The sequence below is a fragment of the Perognathus longimembris genome, chromosome 28, assembly GCF_023159225.1.
Source record: "Perognathus longimembris pacificus isolate PPM17 chromosome 28, ASM2315922v1, whole genome shotgun sequence".
NCBI classification, from domain to species: domain Eukaryota; kingdom Metazoa; phylum Chordata; class Mammalia; order Rodentia; family Heteromyidae; genus Perognathus; species Perognathus longimembris.
In genome coordinates, this window is record NC_063188.1 from 39,284,465 (window position 1) to 39,309,620 (window position 25,156).

The 25,156-nt window shown below is 39.9% G+C and overlaps 1 protein-coding gene across 1 annotated transcript; it reads right to left on the minus strand.

Annotated features, from left to right (window-relative positions):
• Positions 1 to 4,023: 4,023 nt before the first annotated feature.
• Positions 4,024 to 23,636, minus strand: Tnmd (tenomodulin). The gene is made up of 7 exons (XM_048336278.1): positions 23,391 to 23,636; positions 23,094 to 23,225; positions 10,297 to 10,437; positions 9,298 to 9,399; positions 6,315 to 6,468; positions 4,707 to 4,873; positions 4,024 to 4,401 (listed from the first exon to the last, which is right to left on the minus strand). The coding sequence occupies exons 1-7, from the start codon at positions 23,436 to 23,438 to the stop codon at positions 4,192 to 4,194; spliced, it is 954 nt and encodes a 317-aa protein (XP_048192235.1). The 5' UTR covers positions 23,439 to 23,636; the 3' UTR covers positions 4,024 to 4,191.
• Between the last annotated feature and the right edge of the window lie 1,520 nt (positions 23,637 to 25,156).

The following is a 25,156-nucleotide window of genomic DNA, read 5'->3' on the forward strand; positions in this document are numbered from 1 at the left end:
AGACTCAAAATAGATTTCCTTTGCCCCTAGTCCTGCCAAAGAGCCATTTTAAGTGTGCAGGAAGGTGCTGAGTACACTAATGTACAATGTCCTTAAGCTGAGTAGGAGCAATGGATACCATTGTCTCACCTCACTGTTTTTATTTGGCCAGTCCTGGGCCTTGGACTCAGGGCCTAAGCACTGTCCCTGGCTTCTTCCCGCTCAAGGCTAGCACTCTGCCACTTGAGCCACAGCGCCGCTTCTGGCCGTTTTCTGTATATGTGGTGCTGGGGAATCGAACCTAGGGCCTCGTGTATCCGAGACAGGCACTCTTGCCACTAGGCTATATCCCCAGCCCCTCACCTCACTTTTCTTTTTTTTTTTTGGCCAGTCCTGGGGCTTAGACTCAGGGCCTGAGCACTGTCCCTGGCTTCTTCTTGCTCAAGGCTAGCACTCTGCCACTTGAGCCACAGCGCCACTTCTGGCCATTTTCTGTATATGTGGTGCTGGGGAACCGAACTCAGGACCTCATGTATACGAGGCAAGCACTCTTGCCACTAGGCCATATCCCCAGCCCCTCTCACTTTTCTTAATTGCGATTGAAACCTCAGAAGAATCTGAAGGAAGATGATATTTATTGTGATTTCATAGCAGATACACTTTTGTTATTTTCTCTTATATATAGAATCATTGAGACTTAAGATGAAAGTGCAAAAAGCATGCCTTTGTGGAATGAAAATTGATCATTGAGCTGTGGACAATCACTAATATTTTTTATTATTCTGTGATTAGAGGAATTTTTTGGTCTTATAGAAACTGCCAAAAGATGGAAAATATACAAATGGATTTATGTGAGATAAGAACTTTCATCTTCAATTTAAAAAGAAGTTCAGATCAATTTTTTTGTAATAAGTCTGAAGTGCTTTGTAGCTGTGCTTTTCTGTATGCTCTTCATTTTCTCTTCTACTCTTCTTCTTTCTCATTGCCTTTAATCACAAAATCTTGTAGAGACCACCTGCAGGTTTTCTGTTGTGTGCTAGGTTCTAGACTGAGAACAATAGCAAAGGGTTCATACAAGACCTCTTTTCTTTTTCAGAACTTATATTGAAATCCTATGTAGGTGCCTGGTACTGGTGGCTCATGCCTGTAATCCTATATACTCGGGAGGTTGAGATCAGAGGAACATGGTTCAAAGCCAGCCCAGGTAGGAAAGTCTATGAGACTCTTATCTTTAATTAATCACCAGAAACCCAGAAGCAGAGCCATAGCTCAAAGTGGTAGAGCACTAGCTTTGAGAAAAGATCTTAGGGACAGCGCCCAGGACCTGAGTTCAAGCCCAACAAAATCATATGTAGGAATACTGAAAATTATTAACATAGATATAATATGAATTAGAAAAGATTGATATTTCACATCTAGGCAAAGAGTAAAGGAGGATGATGGTATGATTGGATGAAGCATGAAGCAAAGGTGATTGAGAAAAGCCAGGAGGTAGATAGGGCAGCAGACTGGTTAAGAGTGGGTTAATGAAGGACGTTTTGAATGCAAGTTAGAACTGGTCTTCAGTGAAGTAAAAAGCCATTATAGACTTGCAGGAAAGAAAATGGTATTAATAAAATCTATAAACAAAAAAAAGCTTCACTACAACTGAGAAGTATAGCAAGGAAGAGATTGCAACAGATGAGTTACATAGTGTACTTTGGCCTGAACTATCAGCATAATGGAGGGATGGTTTAGAATGGGAAAATGAACATCTCAAGAGACTGGACTAGAAGACAGAGATATATTTCAATTCCTGCCACTTCTCTGGCTTAGTGGGTCTGAATTATTTCAGTGTGGTACCTTGTGACAGTGAGGCTGGCTTTGGGAAGAGTAGTAGGCGCTTTAATGGGGTTGATTTGAAAGAAAGTAAAAGGCATTGTGTAGTGAGTCTACACAGGACTCATATGAGAGGCAAAATTGGTAACAGGGAAAATATAATACTTTCTCCTTTTCTGATAAGGCCTGCACATAAAGTAAGGTGAGAGACTGAGAGACTAGTATGTTTGGGTTTCTTTGTGGTGGTGTTTGTTTTCTTCTATAGATAGGGTGGTTTAAATGCTTCTTTAAGCACATTCTTACATTTTCTCTTAAATTCATACTCTCCCTCACTAAAGGCATCTTATTTATCAGTGTGAAATTATTTGGAGTTGTGGTATCTTATTTGAACAAGATGTGTTTTGTGTGTCTCACATGTTCAAGGGCTTGAGTTCGATTCCAAACACAACCACAAAAAGAACAAAGTGTGAGCAAGAACTCTGAGACCAAAAATGTGTTATGGAACAGCCTATACTTTTCAGTGTATGTGTGCATGTCCACGCTTATAGAATATTCAACTGTATTTAGTTGTATATATATTCTTAGATGTGTGCTTAACATCATTCCTTCCCTTAGAAATGCATTCTATTTCATTTGCCTCCTCTCTCCTCTCTCTCTGTATATTTATAGCATAAATGTGAGTTTCTCAAAAATTTAATATTATTGGCTGTTCTACAAAACAATGTTAAATAATAAATGAATAATTTATTTAAAAAGCAATGAGAGAGAATATCACAAAGTCCCTAAAATCTCAAATTGATCCTATCTTTTACCTTTTTTCGATTTCAGCTATAAGGAGGGGGGAGGGGGAAATGAGGGAGGAGGTAACAAACAGTACAAGAAATGTACCCAAGGCCTAACGTATGAAACTGTAACCTCTCTGTACATCACTTTGACAATTAATAAGAAAAAAAAGAAAAAGAATGATCAGATGTCCTGTAAATCAATAAAAGGGAAATATTTGCAATTATATGCATTATGTATGTTTCAGTGTACTCTCATTCCATGTATATGTTACTGACTAATGGTCAGCTAATTTTAACTCAGTCTTGGGTAAAACCATTTTTGTGTTTTCTTCAGTAATAAATGAAGGTAAATGACACCTTAACTACAGGCATCTTGATGAAGATTTAATCTGAAAATAATTTTCTGATGGAAAGATGCAGACAGATATTTTCATGATAATACATTTGACGCTGAGGAATGAAAGATGTTACCTTCAAATGAAATAAAGGTGCAGCAGATTTGTGGAGTTTTTCTTTTCTATTCAGTCCTCTTTTCTATTCCCAAGTGAAGTGTGAGGTGCCTGGGAACTAGACCTTATCCTCCCTTTGGAAGGAAAAAAACCCACTTGATTTTTCACCCCAGTACTTTCTTATCATGCCTGTTTCTGTGAATGATATTTATGGATTTCTGTTTTTTTTTTTTCAGATAACTGCCTCAGAAAGTTATATAACCAGATACTGATCTAAAGAGAAGTCAGACGTAAAGGTTATAAACTTTTGAATTTTCCAAAGTTGAATTCTTGTTCATAGGAGGAGAGCCTGGGACTTTTTTTTTTTTTTTTTTTTTGCTGTTAGCTTTCTCCTTTGCTGAGTCTGAGCACTCGGAATATTTTAGTGTTGGCCTGCTGTGACTCACTGCCTGTCCAGCAGCTTAATAAATACTTAAGCAACTCCACAGTGTATCTTTCAGATTATTAAACATTGGTGCTATGCACAAAACGATATATCCTTTTTTTCCAGTCCTGGGTCTTGAACTCAGGGCCTGAGCACTGTCCCTGGCTTCTTTTTGCTCAAGGCTATCACTCTACCACATGAGCTACAGCACCACTTCTGTATTTTTCTATATATGTGGTGCTGAAGAATTGAATTCAGGGCTTCATGTATGCGAGGCAAGCACTCTACCACTAGGCCATATTCCCAGCCCCAAAGGACATAGTCTTATGCATCACTCACGGGGACATTTATCACTATACACTTACCTCATTTCCACTTTCTTGATACAGAAGAGTAAAATATGGGAATTGAGAACTAATTATGCTTTCCACTTTCCTTCTCTCTAACCTAATAATGAGGTACAAACTTGCATTGTTATCATTCATGTTAGATAAGTCTGTTCCATTTCGGTTGTGAAGAATATTCTCACTTACCCAGCATGGTGAGCAAGCAGCAATCAGGCCATTGGTGATGATGTAAAAGTTTATTAGAACATGAAGAGAGGAGTTACCTACAAGCAGTTCTGGAGTATGAGCTACCAGGAGCCAAATGCCTCCTAGGCAGAAATTCATTGAATAGCATGCATTTATTATATGTTAGCTAACAGAAGATTAGGTGTGTGAACTCAAACTTCCTATTATACCCTTCCCAGCATGCGGGCCACCCACCAATTGCAAGGCATGATGACACGACAGATGACCCGTCCTCCTTGGTAGCAGTATGGATATGGGTAGTAACCTAGCAATGGTTCACAGACACGACGGCAGTACCGATTGCCTCGACGGCAGTAAATGCAACAATATCCTCTCTCATCCAGCATGGGGTCAAATTCTATTCCATTTTCAGTCTGAAAGAACAAGAAGACAATGTTGGAGGGGAAAGTTCTCTAGAAAGGCCACCGAGCCAGGTAGGACGACACTCTCATATGAGTGGAGAGGCTGGTGAGAAATGAAATGCCTTTGCCAGATCATGGAAATTTGATAACAAATCAGATTAATTTTGAGTGAGTGTCCTCAAGATTCCAAGTTCCTTAAGCATTTGTTTGTTAAAACTATGATCATTTTTTCCCCCAATGATTGTCATCTGAAAGGTAGTAAGTTTGGCAAGCGTTCATTGTTTCTCCTCTACAAAGAGTAACTTGAACATACTCACATAGTCATTTATTGGAAGCTCTTCCTCACTTGCTTGTCTAGTGTGACGAGTGTTCTCCACTTTTACTTGAGGGACCACCCACTGCTCATTTTGTTCAATCGCTTTTTTTTCATTGGTAGGAAACTGAAGATCTTCACCATCTTCTTCAAAGTCTTGTAATTCAGAAACTATGATAATAAATACAAATGTGTGATGTGCCTGTTTTGTAAACATTTCTGAAGAAAGTGGGACAATGAGACCTGTGGGCAGAGATTTTTACTGTGTTCCAACTGATGATTTAGGCACAAATGAGTCACTTTTCCCCTCAGTTGATATTCGAAGGGGTATTTTTCAAAAGAAACCTCACCATTCCTAACTACACAGACCTTTTGCTTGTTTGACATCAAACATTTATTACATTGCCCAATAAGTATACTAAATTAAAGACTGAGAAGAAGAGATAAGGACTATTAATTTCCCACAATGATTTTGTATGCACAAGTGCTCAAAGTATTTCTTGGTTGCTTGATTTGATTTGGCATCTGTTGTTCTTCTACTGCTTCCCTTCTCTTTCATGTTTAATTTTTTTAACTTTCTATTTCAAAATCTTAGATTTATGGAAAAGTTGCAAAGATAGTACCAAGTTCCCATATGTACTCCAACCAGTTTCTCCTATTGATCTTATACAACCATGGTAAAATGATTAAACCTGAGAATGTAGCATTGGTAAAATATAACTAAACTATAGACTTTATTCTGATTTCACTAGTCTGTCTACTAATGCTCTTCTTGTTTGCAGCCCTTAGTCCAGGAGATCACCTTGCATTTAGTTACTTTTTTCAATCTCCAAAGAATACGAATATAGGCATACATTGGTCGGAATGTTCTTTCTTGAGTAATATAGTAATCTATTCTGTCCAGAATGGGAGAGACCAATGTTTTTGTTAGTTGTACAGGATAGGATGCAGATCTTGGGCTGATGACAAGTTGAAAGCTGGATTTTTCTAGTTGAAATTTCGAACCCTCATTTAATTTTATAGTTATACATAAAACAGGCACAAAGAAATTTGTACTCTAGCAATTGTCTTGTCTTTTGGGAAGAATGACATCATTTGACCTAGAGAATCTTTTTTGAGCTACCAGAGTGTTATTTTAGCTCTTGTTTCTTCTGTTGTTGAGCTTGGACCTACAGTGGGCAATAGGCTAAATACAGATGTGCAAAGAAAGATTTTCTTTTTGCTATCACTAGTTACATTAGAGTGCTATTACCTTTACTGAAACATTTTAAAAGCCTGTCAGCATTCATTTATCCTATTTATAACTTGGCTGTGAAAAATTCCCTCCTCACTGGCAGTCAGTATGCAGTCTCATCCAAGAAGGCATAAGCTGATCATTTGTTTTCATTGAAATGTGGTTTTTCATAGCTGGAAAGGAAACATTAGCCTGCCACTAACTCCCCTGCACAGGGTCTTCCTGTGTGGCTCAGGCTGGCCTGGACTTTGCTACATATCCTAGGCTGGTCTTCCTGTCTGGGCCCCCTGAGTGCCAAGATAACAGTCATGAGAGCTACCATGCCAAACCTGGTACCATCTTGGGATAGACGAAGGAAAATGAGATAGAATGCAATACCTGTTATTAGAGTGGGATTGATCCAATACATGGTGACATTATCACAAATCTCCAGAATTTTGGAATTTTTAAGGAAGTCTCTGTTTTCAATAGGCTTTTCTGCTGGGACCCAAATCACTGACTGTTCAAAGAAAGTTGTGGTAACTTCTTCATTCTGAAAGAAGAAAGGAGATGAGAGTTGGGATGCTAGAGAGATTATTAATGAAATGATAAAGGCATTATGGGATATTGGAAAGCAATGCATTTTTGAGTTTGAATAATAATTGAAATCCTCCTCACTGCTGCCAGACTATCTCTGAGTCTTGCACACTTTGGAGAATATAAATACTGATTCTTCCCTTCTGGTTGTAACAGTAAGGGTGCTACTGAATGATATCATTCCCTCTAATCATTTTACTTAATGGATTTCCATCATTTTCTGTGCACCTTCTGGGACACAAATATTTTAATTTGAGCTTAGGAAATCCTGAGAGATTTACATTTGTTTTCTCTCTTTTCAATGGATATTGTGAGCATTGTTTCAGGCTTTACAGCCGGGATTTAATCTAAAACTAAAAAATATCTTATATTCCAAACTAGTGAGAGTCTTTAAGTAGCAATTAAACCCAATATTTTAGTTTTACAATAAATTAGTCTTTTATGTTTCGGTATCTAACTTATGGTTTCACTGGACTTACCACTATTCTTTTCATTCTGGTTTTATCTCACAGAGTGTGTTTTTTAACTTTATGGAGGCTTGTTAATATTGCTAAGAAGGATAGTTCCTCTTCTGTTTTTAGTACTGGAAGTATTTGTCTTGTATATCTAGCTCTTCCTCACTTGTTATTAAGGTTTCAACATTTCTCTCTCACTCTTAATAAAGCTTTTGTTTTTGTCTTTTGTTTCTTTTTAGCTTTATAATTCCAATATTTTTATTAATTCTCTGAAACATGCCTTGGTGTAATCTCTCCTCCCGCAACTTTCAAGTTTAGGATCTTTTGTCCTTGAGTCTGTAATGACCTTGGAATACATTGAAAGGGATTGTATAAAATGATATTGATACGCTGACTAGCTTTGTTAGCAAAAGCAGGGCTATTTATATACCTGCTCTGCCTGTTTAACATGCACATACCATAGATACAGTGGTGAAGGGAATACAGAATAAGAAGGTTTTTATTAATCAGGACCATAAATTTGTCTCATAAAAAGTCTGTAGCATGAAATACTATTTTCTTGAAGGTACAGTAATTCTAGCACATGATGAATATATGTGTTATTTTAAAGATTCAGAAAAAAATAACAGAAGAATAAATTAGGACCAAAATGAGATATTATGTGCCATTGCCTGCATCTCATCCAGGAAAATAAGTCCTCTTATATCACTTTGGGTTGTCATTAATAGCTGGCTGTAGTCAAATGTTCACATTATTTTGTGTAAAACTCAACGTACAATATTGCATATTTTGACTTTTTAATATACCTGATGGTCCTTTCATCTTATTGTCACCCCCTTATAGTCATTCCTAGTTCCTGGAAGTTGATGTGTTCCCCAGGAGCATCTAATTTGATCTTATTTAAAACAAATGAAACCAACTAAATTACACAATCTCTCATTATGATGAACTTCAGAAGCAAAGCATCATCCTTATGGATATTTTCTTCTTTTTATATATATATATATATTTTTATTATCAAACTGAATTACAGAGAGGTTACAGTTTCATACATTAGGCATTGGATACATTTCTTGTACTGTTTGTTACCTCGTCCCTCAGGATATTTTCTTCTTTTCCACGGAAATTCTAGGAACAGAATGCAATTTCTCTGGCCATAAGGAGATCACCAGCATGAAAGATTAATATGGGAAGCAATTATAGCTGAGAATTGGGTATGGAAAAGGAAAAAGGGCTCCCTACCACCAACTCCCAAAAAACAAAAGGAAGAGAAAAAGAAAACATCAATGTGTAGGTGAGAAGTGGGAGAAAAGTTAAGAGGAACAGAAGAAAAAGAAGAAAAAGCAGTTTTTAAAGGAACATAGAGAGGTTACTGCTGCCACAATCCCATTTTAGATTTGCCAATTAAACGCAAAACCAAGCCAAACCAGACACATGTTTGTTTTTATCTTGTCACAGTCTGGATATGCTTTCACATATGGCCTTAGCTGAAGCTTCCCCCTTTCCTCTCACTGACAGCTGTATTTACAACAGAATACCTGGAAAACCAAGAGACACAAGGTCTATCATGATGGCTGTAGTTTAGGCAATGATGGTCCATCTCCTATGGCTTTTAGGGGCCATATAATGATTGAATTAGTGTCTGAGGTGACTTCACCCCACTCTAGCACTGTTTCCAGACAATTCATGTTGCACAGAAGGTATCCTTTCCTTTGCTTTTCCTAATGAATAGTGTGAATTATTCCATTAGCAGCCTAGTATAAAATCATAATGTAGTAAAACCGAAATCTTTAAAACAAGTGAATGAAAAGTGACAAGAACCCTAGGAGGTTTGGAGACTTACTTTTTTGTGATTTTTCTCTTGAGCAAGATTGCTTTTGTTTTTCTGACTTTGTTCCATTTCTTACTGGAAATCTTTGGGCTAGGAGCTGCATAATGGGGTGGGTATCCAGGCAAAACATACAGTGTTGCACCTTAAAAAAGGAACTTTAGTTCTTTGAAAGGCCTGAGGTCAAGATCCCAGTGTACTGTACTACTTACTATCTAGCCGTGTGACCTTGGGTAAGGCTTGTCTTAGTTCTGAGTCTCAGTTTACATATCTAAAATGAGGATAATAATGATGTCTATTTATAGAGATATTGGAGAGTCAAAAGTGAACAAACAGTATAAGAAATGTATCCAATGACTAATGTATGAAACTGTAACCTCTCTGTACATCAGTATGATAATAAAAATTTGAAAAAAAAGTGAATAGAACATTTAGTACACTGTTTGACACATAGCCCCCAGTACAGGATGCTTTTTCTAGTAGTATTGTTATTCTAACATACCTCATCTATTTCCTCTTCTGGTTCAGAAAATTCAGGAATCACTTTAATCTGAGTCTTGATAAAACATTTTTGAAGGCCTACAAAGTAGATGCCAGTGTATCCCTATAAAACAGACAAAACAATAATAAAATATCCTGAAATACTCACAATTAATGAGTTCCGTGATCTGTCATGGCACCAGAATAGCAAACTTGGAACTCAAAAGAAAAACTTTATCTTATAAATGAAGTAGAGGTTAAAGGCTTTTTTTTTCTTTTTTCTTTTTTTCTGGTTCGGTGCTTGAATTCAGGACCAGAGGGTTGACCTTGAGCTTTTTTGCTCAAGGCTAGCACTTTGTCACTTAAGCCACATCTCCACTTTTGGCTCTTTTTTTTGGTGGAGATAAGAATCTCATGAACTTTTCTTTTTTTTTTTTTGGCCAGTCCTGGGCCTTGGACTCAGGGCCTGAGCACCATCCCTGGCTTCTTCCCGCTCAAGGCTAGCACTCTGCCACCTGAGCCACAGCGCCCCTTCTTGCCGTTTTCCATATATGTGGTGCTGGGGAATCGAACCGAGAGCTTCATGTGCAGGAGGCAAGCACTCTTGCCACTAGGCCATATTCCCAGCCCCTCTCATGAACTTTTCGACCCAGGATGGCTTCACATTGTGATCCTCAGATCTCATCCTCCTGAGTCAATGGGACTATAGGCATCAACCATCAGTACCCAGCTTAAAGATTTTAACTTGACCCAATTGCTCAAATATTTTAAGTAGAAAGCATTAGGGGGAAACCACCCAAGTTACATTTTTATACCTTTTAAGCCCCAATCCTGGGGCTTGAACTCAGGGCCTGAGCACTGTCCCTGGCTTCTTTTTGCTCAAGGCTAGCATTCTGCCACTTGAGCCACAGGGCAACTCTGGCTTTTTCTCTACATGTGGTGCTGAGGAATGAAACCCAGGGCTTCTTGTACACGAGGCAAGCACTCTACCACTAGACCATATTCCCAGACCCCAACTTACATTTTTAAAATCATGTACTTCCAATGTTTCATCAGTGCCATTTCCACTTCTGAATATTTCAGTTCTGGTCATGGGATCAATTTCCATGTAAATTTTCTTTTTCTCTCCATTGCTGTAGAAAGTGTGCTCCATGTCATAGGTCTGGGAGGGCAAAGGAAAACAAACTCCACTTTAGTCAATCCTTTCATAAAGTGCTTTAATTGGGTAATATCTGGGACATCTTCTCTTTCCAGAGCCTTTGTAGTGGGGTACCATCTCAGCAGCTTGCCATTGAGAATTTTCTGAAATTTGAGATTAAAGGAAGGTGCTTTTTGGCACTGGGACTGATATGGGGATCCCTTCAGAGCCAGTATTTTGTATTGAAGCCAAGCTGCTGAGGTAATTACTAAGAATTCCAACAGTTTTCTTGGCAGCCATGACTAAAGAGCAAATGATATTCTGCAAACCAGCTTGTAAAGTATTTTCCCTATGTGTTAAGCTGCTTCGATAAGCTACAGCTTCCCTTTTCTAAGTGTTCTGTGATGAACCCCTTCCTCTTTCTGTCCATGAAATTCACTAGGACAGAAATTCAAACACATTTAGAAAGGTTAGACATTATCTGTCTTCACATTTATCTAGAGCTTTAATATTGCCTCAGTAGTACTGGCCTTTTTTCTTCAATCTAAAGATGTTCTGCTTGGCCAATATTAGGTACTAATATTATCCCCATAGACAGTTCTGAGATGAATAGGACCAGTTCCATGAAGTATTTCCTCTTAGGAGTAAGTACATAACCTAAATAACTTGAGACATATTTAAACTAGAAGCAAATAACAACCCTAAAGAATTTTGCTACATATGATACACCTGGCCAAATCTAATGGTGCCATTGGAAATCTTTCTTCTCTCGTGTTAGGAGGCCTTTGTCTATCAAATTTCTTGATATTTGTCCTTATAAGAAAGTAAGTTGTCTACTGAGTCAGTGCTGCTTTCTAATGATACAGGCTCCTGTGGTGGTAGTATTGTAGAGATCACACTGGGTTATGTGTATTTCTTTTTCTTGTGTGTCTGCTGATGTCTGCAACAGCATGTTTGTTTAACCTGGTCAAAATTTCTCCAACTCAAGTAGAAAAACCAGTTGTAAGGGTTTATAGAAACAAGGGTTGCTTCAAATGTGAGAAGCTTAGAATAGCTGCTGAGTAGAAAAACAGAGACAGTCATTTACCTTTTTGTAGCCCTAGGCATGGGTGGCAGTTAATTGTTTGTTGAATGAGTATTCCCACAATGACACATACTTATTTTCTAAAGAGAGAAAAATTCAGGAGGGGGTAACAAGTTTCATAAGAAATGTTCTCACTACCTTAAATATGTAACTGTAACCCCTCTGTACATCACCTTGACAATAAAATTAAATTTGTTAAGAAAAGAAGAAGAAATCTTCATGTATAACTAATAAAAGAAAATAAAAATAACATTAAAAAAGAAAGACTTTGAACACTGGCAAGGTCTTTAAAGAGATCATGAGAAAACCAGTATTGAAAACCCTCTAGCGACTACAGAGTTAACTCTGCAAGTCTGGCGTGCTTTGTGACAAGAAGCAAATTCCTTTAGGGCTATTATTTGCCTCAGCTTAAAATATACATATATATCCATAGTCTGAGATCTTCAGCCACCTGAAGACAAACATCTACCTATGGAAACAAATTGAACACTCAGTTGTCTGACCTAAGCAGAGGACTGAGATATCCACTTTAGATCCAGTCTTGCCAGGTCTCCCACTAGGGGGTAGTTTCCTATGACAAATGTTGACACCACTAGGCATTGGGGGCTGGGCTGAGGTGTTTGTTTCATCTGTCTCACTACTGATTGCATGGAAAAATTAGATTACAGACTAGGGGATGTTGGATTGCTGCCTACCTGGGTGAAAGAGAAAATGCAGGCTGTATTTTCAATCATTGGTAGAAGACTATGGAAGCATACTGGTGACATTTAAATTGTGAGTGCAATTCTGTGGAATGAGTTTTCCTGCACTGTTGGCAATGCACTTTCCTTGGACACATTGCTAGATGAAAATTATTGGAAACTGCCAAGCTCAGCAGATCTTGATTATTTTCAGCATTCCTGCAGCTTGTTTTCTTGGATGAAGGAGAGTGGAATCATTCTGATTGTATCCATTAAGCAGCTTGTTGGTTTTATTTAACGATAGCTTGCTAAACAGAGTGAGTTGGCAGTGACTTCATTTGTGTGTGAATCCTGGCTAGGAGGCAAGAGTGAGAGCTCTACATTCACCCAGATGGAATTCCACTATCAAAGATGTCCTTTTGAAATAGACTGTCTTTTGTTTAGGAAGATGATGCTACTGGCTCACTTTGGACTATGCTGGGATGGGGTTTAGCAAATCCAGACATAGTGTCTGACTCAGGTCCCTGTAGGCACATTGCTTGGGTAATGGCTATGCAAGCTTCCATATGAAGACTGAGCTCATGCCATTGGCTTCAGCACCACTTTATTCTCGACTAAGCTCCCTGGCTCAGAGGTTGGGATTCCTTTTGGAGATGAAGGAATCAATGACTCTGTCCTCTCCAGGAACAAACGAAAGCAGAGACAGGATGGTTGGTCTGAGAGAGATGTGAGTGGGTGGCAGGCATATCTCAGACTTGGCTCTCCAACTCAGCTTTATTCTAAGAAGTCAATATCAAGGACAACAACCTATGACTAGGAGTAACCCCCTATCAAATAGGAAAGTAGGAAAAGTTAAAGTTGGATATTTCCCTGGTGTGTTTTCATGCCCTGTTCACTCTATACCCTCATAACCCTTTTCCATTCTGTCCCTTTCTCCAGATGTCCTTTTGTCTCCTGTCAACACATCCAGGAATCTTAGTGCTTCAGGGACCTTGCAAGAAGAAATCAATCTGACAAATTATTTCACATTTAGATATTAGCAACTGATATCTGTCTGTTTAACAAATTGAGTACAGCTGGGTGCTGGTGGCTTGCACCTGTAATTCTAGCTATTTACCAAGCTGAGACCTGAGGATTGTGGTTGGAAGTCAGCCAGGGCAGAAAAGTCCATGAGACTTATCTCCAATTAATCCCAGAAAAAGCCAGAAGTGGAGCTGTGGCTTGAGTGGTAGACCACTAGCCTTGAGTGAAAAGGAAATCAGGGAGAGTACCCAAGCTCCAGATCAAGCTCCAGGACTGGCAAACTAATTTGAGTACAATAATTCACTCAGAGGAATGCAACATGGTACTAGGAGAAGAATTTGGGACAATGACATCTTATCACCACAACCCAAATGGGCTCTTACTATATTCACACATAAAGCTGCCTCTAACTTTAAGGGTCAGAATGTTGGAATGGGACAAAGGACCTAACAGAGTGGAATATGAATCAGATGTGAAATGAGACAGATGTGTGGTTAGACACAGGCAGTGTTACAGAAACCCACACTGACAAAATACTGAGAAGACAGAAACACATTTCTCTTCCTTGCACAGAAATTTTTTTCAGTCCAGTTAGAGCCTTTACTCAGTCAAGTCAATGAGCCCTAGGCATTCCCTTTTCACAGTTTGTTGTTTGCTTGCCTCTGTGACAGTCTCTGAGATCAGAAACGCAAGGTTTTTATAAAGAGCGAAGCTGACTCACCTCAGTGTGATGGATATGTTTGGGGAGTGACTAGCTTTAGCCTGTCCTGACAGGATTTGACTTAGTTTTGTTTTGTGAAGCCTGTGATTAATCTAGCTGCTTCTCTCTACACATTTATCCTTTTCTGCCTATTTAAGAAGTATGCTCTCCAAAGGTGAAATATATTCTCAGAATAGCTGACTAACAGCTGTAGATTGGAAGGAAGGGAAGGGAAACCACTATACTATATTATTATCAACCTAACTTGTAGGAATTACAGGACCTCTGGGTATTTCTTTACCAACACAGGGAAGATAGGTTGATTCTTATGCAAAGTTGGGCTTCTGCATCTTCAATCACCAGATCTCAGTCCTAAAAAAATTGGCATGTTCACCCAGACATTCCTCTTCTTTAAACAAGAAAAAATCATTTATTTCATCTACAGACTTGAGCAAGCTGGGAAGTTTTCCCTTACCCACAGTCCCCACCCTTGATTTTTTCCCCATTCTTTTAAAAAAGTATATTAATTGAACAAAGGGGTTACATTGTGGGGTATTTCTATACAATGTGACCTTGATTCTTAAATGCAGCTGAAAAATAATGGAAAGAATCCTCATACCAATACTTGTCCTAACCTTAGCTCTGTCACTTAAAAGCTATGCAATTTTTGGCAAGTCATTACATGCCTCAGAGGACACAGCCCCTACCTTTATCCCTCATCCCTTTCTAGATGCAACGTTGGCTAGATGGAAAAATTAGTTGAGCTCAGATTTGAGATAACAGCTATCAGGATGATCACTGGATTAAAACCATCTGTTAATCACCTAAGCTACCTCTCCTACGGCTCCATATCTACTCTTACCCCCTCACAGTAGCTTTCTTTGAAGACTCAAACTCTATTGTTCATGGCACATAAGATGCTCAGCAAATACTATCTGAGTAGACTGAAGAAGTAAGGATATGCTCACCATAGTTATAGCCTGGTTTTAGGTAATTGTTAGGAACTGCCCCTGAGTAGACCAGAGGAAGAACTGATCTAGTGAGAATTGTTGTGCAAGGTTAGACTTGGATCTTGCAATGCTTCAAGGGGAAAACAAATGTAGCTATGTCTTCTTTTCTAAAATGCCTATGTGGCACCATCTGGTGTGGCTCAAGTTCTCCTACTTAAGAGATTCCAGCTACATCTCCAACTTTTTCTTTGAGGTTATATCACCCAGCAGACTTGTGTATGAAAGCCCAGGAAAGCTAAGGAGGAAAGTAGTCTCCCTTGTGTGCTTAGACATATGTGCAGAAAGTTGATATTGGGCTAATGCTAGGAATGGTAACATAGGCAGAAAAAAAGCTGGACTCAGACTTTTTAAAAAAGTACCTCTTTTGAGCATAGGAATTTCCACTTAGAATCATACTGGGTTTGAATTTTGAATGACACTGGTTTAGTAGACATCTGCAATTGAGGTTGGGTAGTGAAGGCCAAATGCCTGTGTGTCCCCACCACTTCTCATTCCCATACTGGTAGTATGTAGAATTTGAAGGAATACATTAAGGAATCTGTTGATTGCTTTATGGGCATGGCAGCTTACAAATAGCCCTAAGGTAACCAGGCAGATCTGATATGTAGCAAGAAGGACACTATTTCACTTATTTAATTTCTTATGTTTCCAATTCATTCTTTAAAAGACTGGAGGAGTGAGACACAAAATATGTGCTATACCTATCAACTTTTGGTTTAAAGGATGGAATTTTACAGATTTGTTTTTTTCCATGTTGCATTGACTAACTGAACAGTTGGCTTCTAATTGTTTCAAGTTAAATGTGGAATACAGGGCGTTTTAAGCAGGGATGTTTGTCCAATGAATCTGCTTCAAGGATCCCAGGGCAGAGGAGAATCAATGTGATGTTCTCTCAGACTCTGAGACTAATAAAAAGATGAATACAGAGCCATGTGGACCTGACTGTCACTCAGATCAAGTGGCTCCTGTGTGTGATTCTCAGGGGTGCTGGGGCCTAGGAAGGAAGTATAGCAGCTCACTTAGAGATATTTCTCCTTCCCTTCCCTTCCCTTCCCTTCCCTTCCCTTCCCTTCCCTTCCCTTCCCTTCCCTTCCCTTCCCTTCCCTTCCCTTCCCTTCCCTTCCCTTCCCTTCCCTCCCCTCCCCTCCCCTCCCCTCCCCTCCCCTCCCCTCCCCTCCCTCCCCTCCCTCCCTCCCTCTCTTCCTTCCTTCCTTCCTTCCTTCCTTCCTTCCTTCCTTCCTTCCTTCCTTCCTTCCTTCCTTCCTTCCTTCCTTTCTTCCTTTTTCTTTTCTTCCCTCATTCCTCCCCTCCCTCCCTTTCCCTCCTTTCCCTCTCTTTCTCACTCTCTCTCCCCCTTTCTGTCCCTCCCTCCTTCCCTCCCTCCTTTCCTTCTTTTCTTCCTTCCTTCTGCTCCCCCTTTCTTTCTTTCTTCTTCCATGTATGAGTGAGCATGCTTAAGGTATGTAAGGAGTTCTACATGGCTTATTTTCCCTTTGGGATCAAGAATCTTGATCTTTTGTACATAGCAAGGTAGGAGAGAAGGGAAAGTCACTAGCATAGCTTACTATTTAGTACCAGATGTAAAATGTTAAATAAATATTTTGTTATAAGCAGATGCTGGGAAAAAAGGCAAAATAAAAGAGGCATAGTGGGAGCTAGAGTAGGAAGCATTAAGAGCTCAGAGGAAGCCCCAAGAAAACAAAGACATCACTGCCATTAATGTGTACTGTAGCATCAATAGTTTAACTACTAAAGCCCCCTTAGTCCTTATTCACAAGTTCCACATGCTAGTTTTGGCTTCTAATTGTTTCAAGTTAAATGTGGAATACAGGGCGTTTTAAGCAGGGATGTTTGTCCAATGAATCTGCTTCAAGGATCCCAGGGCAGAGGAGAATCAATGTGATGTTCTCTCGGACTCTGAGACTAATAAAAAGATGAATACAGAGCCATGTGGACCTGACTGTCACTCAGATCAAGTGGCTCCTGTGTGTGATTCTCAGGGGTGCTGGGGCCTAGGAAGGAAGTATAGCAGCTCACTTAGAGATATTTCTCCTTCCCTTCCCTTCCCTTCCCTTCCCTTCCCTTCCCTTCCCTTCCCTTCCCTTCCCTTCCCTTCCCTTCCCTTCCCTTCCCTTCTTCCCTTCCCTTCCCTTCCCTTCCCTTCCCTTCCCTTCCCTTCCCTTCCCTCCCCTCCCCTCCCCTCCCCTCCCCTTCCCTCCCTGCCCCTCCCCTCCCCTCCCCTTCCCTCCCCTCCCCTCCCCTCCCTCCCTCTCTTCCTTCCTTCCTTCCTTCCTTCCTTTTTCTTTTCTTCCCTCGTTCCTCCCCTCCCTCCCTTTCCCTCCTTTCCCTCTCTTTCTCACTCTCTCTCCCCCTTTCTGTCCCTCCCTCCCTCCCTCCCTCCCTCCTTTCCTTCTTTTCTTCCTTCCTTCTGCTCCCCCTTTCTTTCTTTCTTCTTCCATGTATGCGAGAGCATGCTTAAGGTATGTAAGGAGTTCTACATGGCTTATTTTCCCTTCGGGATCAAGAATCTTGATCTTTTGTACATAGCAAGGTAGGAGAGAAGGGAGAGTCACTAGCATAGCTTACTATTTAGTACCAGATGTAAAATGTTAAATAAACATTTTGTTATAAGCAGATGCTGGGAAAAAAGGCAAAATAAAAGAGGCATAGTGGGAGCTAGAGTAGGAAGCATTAAGAGCTCAGAGGAAGCCCCAAGAAAACAAAGACATCACTGCCATTAATGTGTGCTGTAGCATCAATAGTTTAACTACTAAAGCCCCCTTAGTCCTTATTCACAAGTTCCACATGCTAGTTTTGGCTTCTAATTGTTTCAAGTTAAATGTGGAATACAGGGCGTTTTAAGCAGGGATGTTTGTCCAATGAATCTGCTTCAAGGATCCCAGGGCAGAGGAGAATCAATGTGATGTTCTCTCGGACTCTGAGACTAATAAAAAGATGAATACAGAGCCATGTGGACCTGACTGTCACTCAGATCAAGTGGCTCCTGTGTGTGATTCTCAGGGGTGCTGGGGCCTAGGAAGGAAGTATAGCAGCTCACTTAGAGATATTTCTCCTTCCCTTCCCTTCCCTTCCCTTCCCTTCCCTTCCCTTCCCTTCCCTTCCCTTCCCTTCCCTTCCCTTCCCTTCCCTTCCCTTCCCTTCCCTTCCCTTCCCTTCCCTTCTTCCCTTCCCTTCCCTTCCCTTCCCTTCCCTTCCCTTCCCTTCCCTTCCCTCCCCTCCCCTCCCCTCCCCTCCCCTTCCCTCCCTGCCCCTCCCCTCCCCTCCCCTTCCCTCCCCTCCCCTCCCCTCCCTCCCTCTCTTCCTTCCTTCCTTCCTTCCTTCCTTCCTTTTTCTTTTCTTCCCTCATTCCTCCCCTCCCTCCCTTTCCCTCCTTTCCCTCTCTTTCTCACTCTCTCTCCCCCTTTCTGTCCCTCCCTCCCTCCCTCCCTCCTTTCCTTCTTTTCTTCCTTCCTTCTGCTCCCCCTTTCTTTCTTTCTTCTTCCATGTATGCGAGAGCATGCTTAAGGTATGTAAGGAGTTCTACATGGCTTATTTTCCCTTCGGGATCAAGAATCTTGATCTTTTGTACATAGCAAGGTAGGAGAGAAGGGAGAGTCACTAGCATAGCTTACTATTTAGTACCAGATGTAAAATGTTAAATAAACATTTTGTTATAAGCAGATGCTGGGAAAAAAGGCAAAATAAAAGAGGCATAGTGGGAGCTAGAGTAGGAAGCATTAAGAGCTCAGAGGAAGCCCCAAGAAAACAAAGACATCACTGCCATTAATGTGTGCTGTAGCATCAATAGTTTAACTACTAAAGCCCCCTTAGTCCTTATTCACAAGTTCCACATGCTAGTTTTGGCTTCTAATTGTTTCAAGTTAAATGTGGAATACAGGGCGTTTTAAGCAGGGATGTTTGTCCAATGAATCTGCTTCAAGGATCCCAGGGCAGAGGAGAATCAATGTGATGTTCTCTCAGACTCTGAGACTAATAAAAAGATGAATACAGAGCCATGTGGACCTGACTGTCACTCAGATCAAGTGGCTCCTGTGTGTGATTCTCAGGGGTGCTGGGGCCTAGGAAGGAAGTATAGCAGCTCACTTAGAGATATTTCTCCTTCCCTTCCCTTCCCTTCCCTTCCCTTCCCTTCCCTTCCCTTCCCTTCCCTTCCCTTCCCTTCCCTTCCCTTCCCTTCCCTTCCCTTCCCTTCCCTTCCCTTCCCTTCCCTTCCCTTCCCTTCCCTTCCCTTCCCTTCTTCCCTTCCCTTCCCTTCCCTTCCCTCCCCTCCCCTCCCCTCCCCTTCCCTCCCTGCCCCTCCCCTCCCCTTCCCTCCCCTCCCCTCCCCTCCCTCCCTTTCTTCCTTCCTTCCTTTTTCTTTTCTTCCCTCATTCCTCCCCTCCCTCCCTTTCCCTCCTTTCCCTCTCTTTCTCACTCTCTCTCCCCCTTTCTGTCCCTCCCTCCCTCCCTCCCTCCCTCCTTTCCTTCTTTTCTTCCTTCCTTCTGCTCCCCTTTTCTTTCTTTCTTCTTCCATGTATGCGAGAGCATGCTTAAGGTATGTAAGGAGTTCTACATGGCTTATTTTCCCTTCGCGATCAAGAATCTTGATCTTTTGTACATAGCAAGGTAGGAGAGAAGGGAGAGTCACTAGCATAGCTTACTATTTAGTACCAGATGTAAAATGTTAAATAAACATTTTGTTATAAGCAGATGCTGGGAAAAAGGCAAAATAAAAGAGGCATAATGGGAGCTAGAGTAGGAAGCATTAAGAGCTCAGAGGAAGCCCCAAGAAAACAAAGACATCACTGCCATTAATGTGTGCTGTAGCATCAATAGTTTAACTACTAAAGCCCCCTTAGTCCTTATTCACAAGTTCCACATGCTAGTTTTGGCTTCTAATTGTTTCAAGTTAAATGTGGAATACAGGGCGTTTTAAGCAGGGATGTTTGTCCAATGAATCTGCTTCAAGGATCCCAGGGCAGAGGAGAATCAATGTGATGTTCTCTCAGACTCTGAGACTAATAAAACGATGAATATAGAGCCATGTGGACCTGACTGTCACTCAGATCAAGTGGCTCCTGTGTGTGATCCTCAGGGGTGCTGGGGCCTAGGAAGGAAGTATAGCAGCTCACTTAGAGATATTTCTCCTTCCCTTCCCTTCCCTTCCCTTCCCTTCCCTTCCCTTCCCTTCCCTTCCCTTCCCTTCCTTTCCCTTCCCTTCCCTCCCCTCCCCTCCCCTCCCCTCCCCTCCCCTCCCCTCCCCTCCCCTCCCTCCCTCCCTTCCTTCCTTTTTCTTTTCTTCCCTCATTCCTCCCCTCCCTCCCTTTCCCTCCTTTCCCTCTCTCTCTCCCCCTTTCTGTCCCTCCCTCCTTCCCTCCCTCCTTTCCTTCTTTTCTTCCTTCCTTCTGCTCCCCCTTTCTTTCTTTCTTCTTCCATGTATGCGAGAGCATGCTTAAGGTATGTAAGGAGTTCTACATGGCTTATTTTCCCTTCGGGATCAAGAATCTTGATCTTTTGTACATAGCAAGGTAGGAGAGAAGGGAGAGTCACTAGCATAGCTTACTATTTAGTACCAGATGTAAAATGTTAAATAAACATTTTGTTATAAGCAGATGCTGGGAAAAAAGGCAAAATAAAAGAGGCATAGTGGGAGCTAGAGTAGGAAGCATTAAGAGCTCAGAGGAAGCCCCAAGAAAACAAAGACATCACTGCCATTAATGTGTGCTGTAGCATCAATAGTTTAACTACTAAAGCCCCCTTAGTCCTTATTCACAAGTTCCACATGCTAGTAAAGTCCAGAACAGCCTGAATTTTACTCTGCTAATTATTTTCTGTTAGGTTATACTTTTGAAGGGAGAGTCTTAAGTTTGCACACAGTGACTGTATGCTTTTCTCCTGCAAATGTTTTTTTTTCAAGACTGATCTGACTACTTTTCTTTTCCCAGGATTCCTGTCTGCTCAGCGGAAAGCTTATTTGTAGACTAGGCCACTGGAAACATGAATAATCCTTTTGTGATATTTGGATTGTAATAGATAGAGTAAAACATCTACATATACACATGATCTTCTAATTCACAAAGGAGACAACCTGCTCTTGTGGTGCAAGCCAGGTCCATTCAAAAAGATAATAAATACATTACGCCCTTGGATGGAGAGGAAATAAACTTTATTTGTGGTGGAAAAACTTGCCCTATGAGACACCCTTGTAGCTGTCCTTTATCTGATAGCTTCATAATTGTTCTTTTCCATTTCTGAAAAGTTTATTGTTTAAAATTATATCCTAATATGCATATCTTAAAAACAACAGATTTAATTTTTGATAAACCTTTTTTCAGTAGCACACTCCACATTTTGTTTGTATGCACTGTTTTGTTTGTCTTGAGGAATTCCAGAATCCCTCTTTTTAGTTTATTTTTAAAAATAAGTGAAATGAAAAACATAAATAATGCAATTGGAAGGCAAAGGAGACCATAAAACTAGCTAGCAATATGGGCCTAGTCACTGATAGCTGCACCAAGGCAAATACCACCACAAGTTTAGAAAAAATTCACCTCAACACTTCTAGAATTAGATTTGTCATACTGTTCTGTTTAGCAAAGTGAGAAAGGCTTACTGGATATGCATCTAAGGGTGATCCAAATGACTAGCTACCTACAATATCCAGTTAAATGCATTATACTTATGGTGAACAAAAGGATTGTGGTCCAACTCATACCTAATTTTTAAGAGAATTCAAGATTCAGTTTGGGGGCAAATATTGTCACCTTGGGAATTAGCTAAATGACACCAGAATTACATAGGAATGTGTTTTTGGCATTCATTCGTTTGTTATTTCGTTGCTTCTCTAGAAAGATGTCTGAAGAGTATGTAGTTAACAAGTGCATGGGGGTGATAGAGGCTAACTGTAGGAATTGGATGATGCCTGAAATCCTTTCTGGAACACAGTATAAATAAAAACACAAACAAATGAGGTAGGTTGTTATGCTCTCCCTCCTACCTACACTTGATAAAGTATCCTTTGAGACTAAATGGGAGTATGCCTTCAAGTGCAGAACCCCAGTGTAGCTATGCCTGTTTTGTTTTCTTTTGGATACTTGACCCATTTATTTTCTTGTTCTTTCCCTCTGCCTGTCCCTATAAATTCTTATATTCTTCTCTCTCTGTTTCTATTACTCCTTTGGCTCCTAAAAGTCCATGTCAAGCCCTTTTCTTTCTTGTCTCATCTTCTCTCTTGAATTTGTCTTTTCTTTCCTACATCTGTTACCAAATAAAAAGGAACATCTTATGACAACAAATTAATGGCAGCAGCAGTAGCAGCAACAACCACAACCTACACACAGACAGAAAAGCAAGGCAATGCCATCTTCACACAGTATGATTTGTGTAGTTGTTAATTTTCTTTCAAATGAAAATTGCTAGCAGGAAAGAACTGTGGTTTTATTTGAGAAACACCTTATCCACTGCAGGTGAATTTGAGAATAACAATAACACTAAATCATACTATTGCAAACTACAGTAGCCACCCAGGCTTCACAAAATGACCCCAATATTAAAAGCTTTCTGAGCTATCTGTCATTAATGACTTGGTCTTTCTCATTTTCTACCTTGTGGCATTGCTCAGTGGGACAGTGATGTTTTTGACTAGTGAGTAGCTGAAAATTCACCTCGAGTTTTAAAAATCATAAATAACATGAATACAGTGATGAGAACTACTCATTTTAAAAAGGAGTTATTGCTTGTCCTTACAGCAGTTGCATTGTCAGAAACATAATTCTTGAAAATGCCTTGCTGCCATTTCTGGTGGTTTTTCCTTATGTAGTAGTCTAATTACTTTCCCATAAGTTTCTGCCCAGATAATTGAAAGAAAGATGCAAAGTATTTTTTATACAGTGGAAAATTTACTTCTAGAAGGAGATGAGATTTAAGTCCTTAAAGCCAAGTATTATGAAAGAATGGGTAAATCTACAGCCTATCATTACTAACCAAAATGCAGAGGACAATTTTACCCTTGCCAAAATAGTTATGCAAATGAAATATAGCAAAACCTTGATTCAGTTTTTATACTAGCATAAAACAAAAAGATAATGATTTTTCATTTTCAGATAAATTTACAGGTCAAACACTAGTTAAATTCAATCAAACAAACAGAAGCATTAAGAGTGATTGACATTTACTTTACTTACTTTCTTGGGTGCCTCCGGCCAGAAGTGTTTACTCCCCCAAAATAGAACTATTAGAGTTAGGGCCAGGATTCCAAATATCAGTCCACAAATCTTAAGTGATTTACATATCTTCTTAGATTTAAAAGCTTCTGCCTATGCAAAGAACAGAGAAAATGAAACAATATACCATAATCCTCAAAATAGCCAGTCATAATTCAAAGTCTCCTTTCATTGTACTTTCCAATGTTCATACTGCAATACGATAAATCTATGAAACCATGCTTCTACTCAAAAGGGAAAAAATATGAATCAACTTACATTTAAAATGTGACAATCCTCACAGTTCTCTGGAGGATTCTTTGCCATGGTCTCTCAGCACACAGTACTCTTTCTCTGCTTTGAGAGCACTGAGAGACCACTGCTGAGGTGGAGTTGCAAGTGAATTGGCTAACAGATGTCAGAGAAGAAGCCGAATTTATATGGCTCAAACATGTCATACCAGAGCCTGAGGGAGCCCAGGGGGCTCCTGTGCTATGATTTGTTACATAGATATACCCATATATGTATATAACTTCTGTGCACAGAATTCCATCCAGAATGGCAAAGACAGAAGGTTATAATGAAAACTATTGTTCTGGGGGTTGGGTTGGACAGAGATCAAGCCTGGGACACACTGAAATGATTTTTCACTATGAACTGAAAATATCAGTGACAATACATGCTGCACACTCCAGAAATAAGCAAACGAAACCAAAGGGAATGCAGTTCTAATTTCAATTCCATTTGATTCAGCAAATATTTATTGCAGAGCGATTAAATATCAGATACCATGTTTGGTGTTGTGGATTCAAGAAATGAAGAAGACATTGCTTCTTCACTAAGCAAAAGAATATTGAGGACTGAGAGCAATATATATGCACCAATTATAATTAGGAAAGTATATAAAGAATACTAATTATGAATTTTCTCTTCATCCAAGTGTTTGCCTCTCTTGCATTTTTTACTTGACTTGATTCTTTAATGAGATATTTATTATGTGTCTGTTTTTGATTCTCATCTTACTTTACACACACTTGTTAGATGATACACACTTTCATAGTTAAAGTGTCACTTACATAGCAATGCTATCCAGATCTGCATCTGCAACTCAGTTATGTCTTCATTTCAAAGCCATTTGCAAATCTCCACCTGGATATACCTCAGCAACTTCAAACTCAACATGTTTCATATAGAATTCTTTTCTCTTTAACACTTCTTTCTTACAACTCACACCCCTTCCCATAATCCTAATGTATTGGTGGCGATATTAATGTTCTTAGTCTTCCATAACAAAGTATCACAGACTAGATTAAGTTACAGAAACTGATAATCCTCATTACAAAAAAATTTATATGCTTACAATGTTGGAGGCTAGCATTCCAGGATCAATAGGCATCAGGTTAGTTTTCTCTGAGGCCTCTCTTTCTAGCAGGTAAGCATATTCATATTCACAAGGTGCTTTTCTTTTGTGTATCTGGGTTCTGATCTCTTTTTATAAGGTTACTGGTACTATAGGAGTCATCTGTATGACCTTATGTTCTATTTTAATGGCCTCTTTCACAAGTGCATTTAAAAAATACAGTCAAATTCTGAAGCATTGGGACTTAGAACTTCAACATAAGGATTTTGAAGAGACACAATCAGAGGTCAAATAAGAAACTTGAGGTTTGTCTTAGAATTCCTCTCTTTTCCACATACATTTAATACATTTAGTTTTATTTTTTTATTTTTTTAGTTTTTATTATAAAACTGATGTACAGAGAGGTTACAGTTTCATACATTAGGCATTGGATACATTTCTTGTACTGTTTGTTACCTTGTCCCTCATACCCCCCTCCCTCCCTCCCCCTTTCCCCCCTGAGGTGTTCAGTTCACTTACACCAAACAGTTTTGCAAGTATTGCTTTTGTTGTTGTTTCTCTTATTTTACCCTTTGTCTCTCAATTTTGGTATTCCCTTTCAATTTCCTAATTCTAATACCAGCCTTTCAATTTCCTAATTCTAATACCAGTATACACGGTTTCCAATATACTCAGATAAGATTAC